At 40.6% G+C, this 10,063-nt stretch overlaps 1 protein-coding gene across 3 annotated transcripts in view; it reads right to left on the reverse strand.

The window, feature by feature from the left end:
• The window catches only part of LOC112431813 (protein NLRC3-like), a 132,144-nt gene extending 125,090 nt beyond the window's left edge, over positions 1-7,054 (reverse strand). The window contains exons 1-3 of one of the 3 annotated variants that reach the window (XM_076879345.1): positions 5,490-6,856; positions 427-677; positions 77-136 (exon numbers count right to left, since the gene is read on the reverse strand). In XM_076879345.1, coding sequence (XP_076735460.1) covers positions 77-136; positions 427-670 — 304 coding nt within the window. In that variant the 5' untranslated portion in view covers positions 671-677; positions 5,490-6,856. The other 2 variants (XM_076879340.1, XM_076879343.1) reach the window with 2 other exon arrangements.
• Positions 7,055-10,063: the final 3,009 nt, after the last annotated feature.

Genomic DNA, 10,063 nt, shown 5'->3' on the forward strand with positions numbered 1-10,063 from the left:
AAAACTATAAAAACAGCATAAGAAGAAATTAATCAAATGCTTTTAGTGACATTACTTCAGACTGTTAAACTCTTACCTTCTGATGAAACTGTATGGACTGGTTTTTCTTGTTTCTCCACAGCGTGTGAAGGTTTATCTGTTGGAGGAAATTAGAAATCATGAACAGGTCTTTGTAAGTGTTTTCATTTTTCATGATTCATGCATGATTTTTATTTATCTGTGTGTGTGTGTGTGTGTGTGTGTGTGTGTGTGTGTGTGTGTGTGTGTGTGTGTGTGATACAAGATATGCTAAATTTTATAGAGACACAACAGCAAGGTGTAAAAAGAATAGAATAGAGATTCAGTTTATAAATATACTTCATGAAAATCATTTCTCATGTTATCTGTACACCACACCAAGTGTTTCATGTTATTTCTTTGACTGACTTGTACGAGTCTTGACTTTGTCCAAAATCTTTTGTGCGACTCCCAAAGCATTTTCAGGTTTGTATTTATTGATCATCAAATTCACTATTTCCAGTTTATCAGCTGTCTGAAGATCACTCTTTGGGATGGCTGGTAAACCATCCAGTGCCTCAGATTTCTGTAGATACCACTTAAAGAGCTTCAGTTCCTTATCGCTCAAATTCCCAAGTGTTTCCAGAAGCTCGGTCTGCAGACCTTCCTTCATCTTTGCTCTGTAACAACACAAGAGTACAAATCTGAAGAAACTGGAAAGATCAGAGTCAGAGAGTTTTAAAGTTTAAGAAGCCAGTGTGTTTGTTTAATCAGAATCCCCATTAGCATAAGCCTTAGCTTTATTAATCCTGTGTGTCACTCAATCCAACACCACAACAAAAAACAAGCAGATTCTTAACAAACAGATAGCAATTCATTTCATATCACATGAAATATATTCCAGCCCTAACTACAGTGGATGCAAAAGTATTCGGCCCCCTTGAACTTTCCCACATTTTGTCACATTACACAAACATGAATCAGTTTTAGTGGAATTCCACGTGAAAGACCAACACAAAGTGGTGCACACGTGAGAAGTGGAATGAAAATCAGACATGATTCCAAACATTTGTTACAAATAAATAACTGCAAAGTGGGGTGTGCGTAATTATTCAGCCCCCTGAGTCAATACTGTGTAGAACCAGCTTTTGCTGCAGTTCCAGCTGCCAGTCTTTGAGGGTCTGTCTCTACCAGCTTTGCACATCTACAGACTGAAATCTTTGCCCATTCTTCTTTGAAACAGCTCCAGCTCAGTCAGATTAGATGGGCAGCGTTTGTGAACAGCAGTTTTCAGATCTTGCCACAGATTCTGGATTGGATTTAGATCTGGACTTTGACTGGGCCGTTCTAACACATGGATATGTTTTGTTTTAAACCATCCCATCGTTGCCCTGGCTTTATGTTCAGGGTCGTTGTCCTGCTGGAAGGTGAAGCTCCGCCCCAGTCTCAAGTCTCAACTCTGACCAGCTTCCCTGTCCCTGCTGAAGAGAAGCCCCCCCAGAGCATGATGCTGCCACCACCATATCTGACAGTGGGGATGGTGTGTTCAGAGTGATGTGCAGTGTTTTCTGCCACACAAAGCGTTTTGCATTTTGGCCAAAAGGTTCCATGTTGGTCTCATCTGAGCAGAGCAGCTTCTTCCACATGTTTGCTGTGTCCCCACATGGCTTGTGGCAAACTGCAAACGGGACTTCTTATGGTTTTCTGTTAACAATGGCTTTCTTCTTGCCACTCTTCCATAAAGGCAGGGCTCTAGACTAACTTTTTGCCATGGGCGCACTGGTACGCCTAACTTTAAAAAGTTAAAAAGCACTCAAATTTTTCAACCGCATTACTTAACACCACAGTTTTACATGTGCACTTTTTGGGGGGGGGGGGAGTTGCAGTCCATACAGACAATATTCATTTCTAAATGATTAACTAACAAACTTGTGCTTAAAGTGCTTTGTCAATATTGTAGAAAATGTTCAACTTAATCATCACATCGGCTCCTCTGACGACCTGTTTGCTGCTGCATGCTGCTGAAAGGCAGTGGGGAGAGGGGACACTTGGGCAGCGCATTTATCGCAGCATTCAAAGATTGATGGCACTGTATCAGAGCACCGGCTATGAATTTCAGAAGGATCAGGCCTTAACTTAACAGAAAAGTTAGCAATAGTTCTTTTCCTATTACAGCTACATCCACTCTGTCGTGCCGAGGCTGCTCACTAGGGCTGCGTATCATCACTGATTTCTATAATCCTTTCGATTCCGGTTTTCAAAGTCCTGATTCGATTCAACTTAGCCTCAGACAGTCAGAAATATTATAACTCTGATCATTTATCAGTACTGACTTCATCAGAATTGTGAACATCACAGCAGATGCCTTTGTGTGAAAGTAACTGAGAATAAAACAGAAAAACATGAAGGAGATTTTCCTGGTCTGGCTTTTTATAGCAGATAACCTTAAAATATTCTGCAATAATCTGTAATTTTGCATAATTTTAAGAAGTTTAAATTTCTTCAGTATTGAACAGCAGAAATGAGGCTTTCTTGTCCGAGGTCATTTAAGTGAAAAAAGAAAAAGACAGCGCTGTAAACAACGGTAGACTGGTGGGTAATAAGCCAATGAATGATGCAGAAAACAGAGATTTGAAACTGTTCCTGAAGTACACACAGAGAGCTGTGCATGAAGTGTGATTTTTATCGTGGTGGAAGCAAAACAGCAAAAGTCAGAGGGAATTCATGACGACATTGATCAAATGTGAAGCGCAGTTTGCTGCTTCTTTTGCTGCTGGCTCGGTGGATTTTGGTTGGAGAGACAAAACCTGCAGCTCAGAATCAGCGCAAAAAGACGTGAACACAGCGCGGACCGGACGCATCAGGATCGCTGAGCTCCGACAGCGTGTCCGTCTGCGGGCCGTCGGGTGAGAAAGCCGAGAAAGACAAAGCTGATTCTGATGCGTCGGTCTGTGTTTACGTCTTTGTGTGGAGTCCGTGTACCTGCTCTCATCTGCTGTTTGGTTGTTGTTGAAATGGTTTTGTGAGCTTTAATCTGAGAATCTGGCATTTCTAGCAAAACACAGTTATATTTAAAAGTCGATTCAGGATTTAATGAATCGATATCGATTTCTTCAAGCTACTCACCTCGCTCTTCCAACTGGACTTTCAAGTGCCAACTTTGTGCAGTGCACGACTAATAGTTGTCCTATGGACAGATTCCCCCACCTGAGCTGTAGATCTCTGCAGCTCGTCCAGAGTCACCATGGGCCTCTTGGCTGCATTTCTGATCAGCGCTCTCCTTGTTCAGTCTGTGAGTTTAGGAGGACGGCCTTGTCTTGGTAGGTTTACAGTTGTGCCATACTCCTTCCATTTCTGAATGATGGCTTGAACAGTGCTGCGTGGGATGTTCAAGGCTTGGGAAATGTTTTTGTAGCCTAAGCCTGCTTTAAATGTCTCAATAACTTTATCCCTGACCTGTACTGTACTGACATTAGATTACACACAGGTGCTCTCTATTTAGTCATTAGCACTCATCTGGCAACGTCTATGGGCAACTGACTGCACTCAGACCAAAGGGGCTGAATAATTACGCATACCCCACTTTTCAGCTATTTATTTGTAAAAAAAAAATGCTTGGAATCATGTCTGATCCGAGCCCATTGTTCCTTCAGTGGGTTGGTTTCAGTCATTATGCAAATGTACTGTTTATAAGATTTGGGGAAACCTGCAGTCAGCTGAGACTGAAGTCACCTGGATGAGTGACGAAATGTTTCTCCCACAAAACGCTACGTCCAGATTAACAGATTCAAATTTTGGAGAATCATGCATGATTTCCGTTCCACTTCTCACGTGTGCACCACTTTGTGTTGGTCTTTCACCTGGAATTCCAATAGAATTCAATTAGGTTAGTGGCTGTAATGTGACAAAATGTGGGAAAGTTCAAAGGGGCCGAAAACTTTTCCAAGCCGCTGAATGTGCTTCATCAAAACAAAAGCTTCAAGCCATTCAAACATGTCATAAGTCATACTCTAAATAATACAGAGTAAGCGGTATGTGCTGAGGACAGAGTCAAAGATTGGTAAATAAAACTGAAAATCTTAACCCAAATGCAGACATCTTAAAGAAAAACACACCTCGATTAACAGAATGTCCAAACAAGGCAATAAAAAAAAAGGCACAACAAACAGACAGCAGGCAGAAACACTCACAGGAAGAAGCCTAACAGTTTAACAAAGGTTAGTACCTAAGCAACAGCAAGTAACTCATACAAACATCAACTGAAAGTAAGTGAAACAATGGGGAAGGCAGAAAACAAGAAGATCAAAAACAAAAAAATGCATTAATATAATTCAAATCAGAACTATAAATAATTACACACAAATAACAATAATAATAACAATAGTAGCAGCTTGATTCAAATTTAATTTACATTTACTATCAGGTAAAAATTACTAAAAACATTACCATCAAGATAAAGTGACACAGATCAAATTAAAACATCCCATCGTATCTTGTAATCCAATGCCAACTACAGGGTGGGCCATTTATATGGATACACCGTAACAACATGGGAATGGTTGGTGATATTAAAGTCCTGTTTGTGGCACATTAGTATATGTGAGGGGACAAACTCCTCAAGGTGGGTGGTGACCATGGTGGCCATTTAGAAGTCGGCCATCTTGGATAAAACGTTTTGTTTTCTCATTAGGGAGAGGGTCATGTGACACATCAAACTTATTGGTAATGTCACAAGAAAAACAATGGTGTGCTTGGTTTCAAAGTAACTTTACTCACATATACTAATGTGCCACAAACAGGACTTTAATATCACCAACCATTCCCATGTTATTATGGTGTATCCATATAAATGGCCCCCCGTGTACTACTTATATTAAAGTAACATGTATTATAAAGTGTTTTTGACTAACAGCTGCAGCAATAGGTACAATAAATTAATATTAATGAAAGTAGGGTTAAAATACAAAAGATCTGCTTTAACTGCATCATAAACATGTGGATCATCATGTAAACATATATGTTTTATACACATGACATCATCAGCCAAAGCCCAGAGGTCACTGTGTGAGAGCAATAACAGGACATTTAATATCAGACATTCATGTTTCTGTGTAACTGTGAATATCCAGCGCTGACCTTATGAAGCTCTGCTACAAACCTATGCAGAGAGATCCACACCTGTTACAACTTTACATGTCCCAGCACTACTCTTTAATATTCACATAACCACTAGAGGTCAGTGTGAGCAGAGGGAGGAGCTCAGCTAGATGAGCATAAGTAAAGACAAGTTTAATATTCTCCTTGTCTCTCACAAAGTAAAGGAAAAATGAAAACTGTTAGAACCCGTTTGATGCCTGACAGCTGCAGTGGTTCTGATAAAGCGTGAGCAGTCTGAGATGTCAGTGAGCAGTAACAAGGAGAAAATGTTTGCTGCCTGTTGAACAGAAACACTTTCCTAGACAATTGAAAGCTGAATGATCAGAGAGACTTACAGCAGTGACGCTGAGTCCTGGTTCTCCTCACAGATCCAAGAGTTCACAGAGTGGAGCTGAAGACTTCACCTCACCTGAGCTGGATCACCTCACAGGCAAACACTGACACAATAAGTCTCAGAACTTCCTGTCAAGCACAGCAGGCTCCACCTCTAAAACCAGAATGTTGAGTTCTTTCAACGAACTGGTTTGATCTGTTTTCCTGCAGTGTGAAACTCACACAGTTAACTGGTTTAAAAACACTGACAGACAGAGGGAGAAAAGCCTGGATGGTCACAGGGGTCATGGAGAGGTCCATCAGTACTGCAGAGAGCATTTCCCATCATGCAGCTGGATCTGTTGATCTGTACACTCAGAACCTTAAAACCTCCCAGTCTTAAAGTTCTTCCAGAGTCCTGTGAATCATATCTTCACTGTTTTCTCCATATATATACACACTGTAGCTGCATGGCAGCACCTTTTGACTAGTTCTTTCTGTATTCAAAAGGACTTGCCATTTTTAATAAAACCAAATGTGTCTGAATGATGCAATAATCTCTCTTTGCAGCCATTCAGACACACCTATCTGGTCTGAATGTCATTCTGATGTCCTTAACCTGTAGAATGATGTAGACAAGATGGCAGCAGCATGTCTCCTTGATGAATTTCTGCTTTGAATTTTTGGGGTATTTTTTGTTTTTTACTATTTTAAATGGATTTCAGTTTTTTCCAAGTAGCTTTTTTAAGAGTATTTTAAAGCATTCTCTAAATTCTTGGAAAGTGGTCTATTTATTGGGACCTCTGCTTCTACCAGAAGTTGTCTGCACCACACCAGGGCCTGTGCTGCTAGCATAAACCAACTGAACCTCAGCAGCGCCTGTGCTGTTTGCTGAAGCCATCTCACTGCACCGGGCGGGGCCTGTGCTGCTGGCTGAACCAACTTTATCTGTGTTGCTAGTGGAAGACATCAGCACCACACCAAGGCCTGTGCTGCTAGAAAAAGCTCAGGTGCATTACATCGGGCGCCGTGCTGTTGATTGAAGCCCTCTACACCTCATTGGCCACTGTGCTAGCAGAAGCCCTCTGCTAGCAAGCCACCAGGACCTGAGCTTCTGGCTGGAGCCTTACATGCCATCCTAGGTTTGTGCAGCCTATTTAATTCAGCATCAACAATCATTGTGTGTTTTGGACAATGGCTTTCTTAATAACTTTACTTATTGGATCTGGGGGACTTTGGGATACTCAATTTTTCTAAGATGAGCACATTTAACAGTGTCCCCATTCTGCGAGACATGGTCCCCAGAGCTACATGCGTCACTGCTGCTGTGCATCCTATACAATTTTCAATGTATTTGGAACAGGACATGAATTTATCATTTGACCTACACAAAGATTTACCTCACCTCACGGTACGGTTTGGTGACGTCACCGTGAAATCCAGCATCATGACTTTAACATTGAACAAATCCAGTCCGCACAGGCTCAGGGACAGACTTCATCCTTTTACTTTAACCATGAAACATGAAGCTGTCGCTCATAATGAGACAGGAGCTCAGCTTTCAGCGTCACAGCTGGAACAACATCAGCTGACATGAAAGAAACACCAGACCTGTTTCTGTTTTCGTTCTTTTTTTTTGTCCCGTTTGGATCTTTACCATCAGAATTGTTGTCTTAAGGCCAAGAAAGATGCCAAGCGGATTTATTTTACCAAGTGGATCATCATGGCCTTGCCATATTGGTCCATTTGATTGACCTTTATTATAATTATGAATTTATTTTATTTTCAGTTGCAAACGGGACAGACATGACTGTGGGATAGGACAGGGGGAAAGAATGAAAGAAAGAGAGGGAGAGAAAGAAAACCAAAGGGGAGAAGAGACGGTGAGAAGGGGGGGAAGAAAACAAAAACAAAACAAAACTCCTGGATCACCTGTATGGAGAAAAAAAAACAGAGGAGACAGCAAACAACAAAGAGCAACATAATAATAGAAAAAAAAAGCACCATCACAATAAACTAGCTAGTCATAGATATCAATAGTTACTAAATAATAAACGATATTGTGCAGCACGCAAGATAGACAGCGCACAATGTGCTTTGAGGCAGCAGCCAAGAAAGCTGTAGTCCGCGTCTGTGAATACCCATGTGTACACCTGTGTGCATACCTGTGTGGATCAGCATGCTTGCATTCCAAAGGTTTCTCCATGTAATGATCTGCTAGGGAGTGTGGGGGAGCCATAGCCCCGTCCTCTATGGTATCAAGCAGGTATGGAGGAGATCAAAACTCCAGACATCCAGAGGCCCCCAGAACACAAGAGACCAAGGAAGACCCACAGAGGGGCTTCACTCCACATCAGCCGCTTTGCTAAAACACCAGTGTTGCCACATAAGGACGCTGTCATCAACCACGTTGATTGGCTGCGTATATACGAATCGCATCATTGGCTGGACTGTGGGATGAGGTGGCATCGTTCTAAACACATACGAGAGCAGCCAGTCTCTGACTAACACTGCAAAACAAATGACTGTCATGCTTTTGTCGCCTATTAATTAAGCATTTGTCAGTCTCATCCCCTGACAATCCTAAAATTCAATGCATTACTAAAATCTTCAGTTTACCTGGAACACAGTTGATACTTGAGTAGATACTATTCTACCTTAAAAACATAAAAAATGTTCTTCAAAGGTAATTGATCCAGGTAAAAATTATATCATATATTTAAATAAAGAAAATCAATTTCTATAAACATTAGTGTATATATATACAAAAAGAAAATGAAGTTCAGAAATTTCCTAGAAACAGTGTTAGCTTAGAGATTACATTGTCCCAGATGTTTAAAACTAACCTAAGTGACTGTTAATGAGTGTGACATCACAGCTGTATTGACAGTCTTTGGGTAATGACAGCATATCCAGACAAAGCCACCCAGGGTTGTTTGGCAAATGTGATGCAGCAGAGGAAAGATTACTTAATATGACTAGTTCAAATTAAGTGGTGACATGTGTGGTACCGTAAATGGTATTAATACAACTGTCAATACAGTACAGCTGTTACAACTACTAATGTACTACCTTTAGTCTTTAAATGCTTGTGTGAGTGGAAAAATTTAACCATTTTCTTTCTTTCTTTCTTTTATCTTTTTAGTTTACCAGACAAATGCTTGGATGTCCATCTATATCAAGTACTGACATCAGTGAGGAAGAATATGGTCCTCAAACTGCTGAAGAAAGTGACAGTTCTGCAGAAAGTCTCATACAACACAAAAGAAAGAAGAAAAAAGCACGGAAAACTACTTCAGGTAACTCTCAGGAAGATGTCCGACAACTGAAGAGAAGGTGTACTCGAACTCAATGCAATTCCTCAAATTCAAATGCTAAAGAATCCTCTTCACTTGATGCACAAGACACAAACACATCTGCGTCACCTGCTGCGTCATCTGCTGCTTAGGGGTATAACATGGCATAAAATAATATTATAATTTAACAGAGGTAATGTCAGAGGTGAAGCTTTTATCACCTCCTTTAAAAAATGTAAGTAGTTAAAAAAATTTGTTTACTTTAGATATCCAAAGAACTTTAATATCTCTGGTCCCTTGTAATGAGATGTATAGCAGAATTATGTCACTGAACCGCTGGCTGACCAGGAATTGAAGGAAGCTGGGATTTCAGTTTGTGGATAACTGGGCTTTTTTCTGGGGCCGCCCTGACCTGCTGAAAGCGGACGGTCTGCATCCTACTGGAAAAGCTGCCGCTATTTTATCCAGTAACATAGACAGCGGCTTAAAGCAGGTTTGACATTAGGCATTTAGCATTCAGCAGGTCACAGGTGATTAGAGAGCCTGCTAGGTTTATTGGTAGTGCACTGCTGGAGTCTATTAGCTTAGCTAACATGTCCTGTCAGGGAAATCTTCAAAGTATAGTAAGACTGCAAGAGTAACCAGACCTATAACACTGAGATTGTCTGCCACACAAACTGTGTCCTGTGTAGCCTGGAAAGTTTAAGGCCATAGTTTATTACAACTTGAGTTGTAATGAACTTTATTAGCACTTCAAAAGAGCAGTGAGCGAGATCAGTGTATCTGAAAATACAGTTGTGGTGTTTGTGCAGCAGCCTCTCTTGTGTTCTTTTTGGCTAAAGGCAGAGCTCAGCTCCCCCACACAGTACTCTTTCTGTTGAATGCATTATAGATTAAAATATACACCTCAACCAACAGTCAGTACTTTTAATTGATAAAAGACATGTATATATAAATAAATGCATAATGGTAATAATACATACATAAATACTAATGTTTGACAATCAATCAATTAATTCTTTCATAGTTTGCAGCGATTTAACTGTAAACAATGCATTATGGGCTTTTCTTGTACTTATACTTGAGGAATACCAACAAGTACAAAGTATAGTCCAAATGTACCTATAGCTTTTGATATACTTGTCGACATACTCAAAGTATCACATCTGGTCATAAGGGGAGTCGTGTGATTACACACCAACTTGTTCTTCTTTTTGAATAACACGGTTACTGTCTACTTTATTCAGGGGCATCACAAACCACAAGAAGGAAGTGGACTGAAGCAGAAATAAAGGCTGTGG

Source organism: Maylandia zebra, linkage group LG3 (genome assembly GCF_041146795.1).
Source record: "Maylandia zebra isolate NMK-2024a linkage group LG3, Mzebra_GT3a, whole genome shotgun sequence".
Taxonomy (NCBI): Eukaryota; Metazoa; Chordata; class Actinopteri; order Cichliformes; family Cichlidae; genus Maylandia; species Maylandia zebra.